At 43.7% G+C, this 1,127-nt stretch overlaps 1 protein-coding gene across 1 annotated transcript; it reads left to right on the top strand.

Moving 5' to 3' along the window:
• Positions 1–375: 375 nt before the first annotated feature.
• Positions 376–553, top strand: FIBRA_09544 (uncharacterized protein; the record flags this gene model as incomplete). Its single annotated transcript, XM_012321834.1, has 2 exons — positions 376–480; positions 536–553. 2 exons carry the CDS (start codon positions 376–378, stop codon positions 551–553), a joined length of 123 nt encoding a protein of 40 aa, XP_012177224.1.
• Between the last annotated feature and the right edge of the window lie 574 nt (positions 554–1,127).

Below are 1,127 nucleotides of genomic sequence, written 5' to 3'. Positions count from 1 at the left end.
TAGTATTCTTAAGTGGAACTCCTGATCCTCAGTTGTCAGGTCCCTTAACAGTCTAACTGTGGGGCTAGTGCTTGTTGATCCACTCGGCAGGGGTTTGATGGGTAACTGGAGTGGGGATGTGCATGGTGTGGGAGCTGCTATGCTTCTGCTAGATGATGCCACAGTGGGGGTGAGATATGATGGTGTAGGAGAGGACTTCTCTGCTAGTGGGGGTACTACTGAGTGACAGTTGTCTTTGCTTCCAATAGGAGCTAGGAGTGCTGTTGCATTAGGGATAGTCTTATCTCTTTTCCTATTTGGACACAATGAATCAGCACAATACTGCCAAGAAGATCTGTTAAACCACTGATTGGTTTTCTTGTTCCTGCTATAGGCATGGATCTTATTGAAGCAAAGGAGTTGCTTTGCTTGGACCTCGTTACTACTGCTGGTTGTCCTACTGCTGTAGAAGCCACTGTGGCTTGCTGCGACCAGGAACTAGTGATCCTAGGGGAGTTTTGTCCTAATGTTAAGGGACCTAACAACTGAGGATCAGGAGTTCAACTGGAACTGACACTGTTGCGCGTAAGGCTGACACACTGTACTTGAAACTAGACTGAGTAGACAGAGCTGCTATAGCTGATAGCGGTTTGAGAGTGCAGACTAGAACTGGAATAGACAGCTGGGTCTATTACTGAGGATGTCCCTTTGAGGTATGGTAGGACAAGAGGACAAAACTAAAGTACAGTAGTGCAAGCAGTGCTACTTAAATAGAGTATGATGAATAGAGTTTTATAAGTATGAAACACTGAGTTGGATCAGTGTTGAACATGAAACAGTTTCACTGGGTTGTATCAGTGATAAAGGTGAAATATGACAGAGGTGAAACACAATGTAGGTGAAACATGATATAGGTGAAATGTGATAGATATGAAACACTGATGTAGGTGAAACACATCAAGTGATAGGATCAGTTGTACAGTACTGGGTCAATGATGAATAGTTAGGAAAAGAAAAGGAACCCCCCCTCCTCCTGATGCTGTAACAATATTTGATAGTGGTTTGAGAGCACAGACTTAGTGAAGCTAGACTGCAGACTAGAACTGGAATAGACAACTGGGTCTATTGCTGAGGATGTCTCTATGAAA

This window comes from Fibroporia radiculosa (genome assembly GCF_000313525.1).
Source record: "Fibroporia radiculosa TFFH 294 genomic supercontigs, scaffold66816, whole genome shotgun sequence".
NCBI classification, from domain to species: domain Eukaryota; kingdom Fungi; phylum Basidiomycota; class Agaricomycetes; order Polyporales; family Fibroporiaceae; genus Fibroporia; species Fibroporia radiculosa.
Note: the sequence above shows the minus strand (reverse complement) of the source record. Positions and strands in the feature narration are given on the sequence as shown.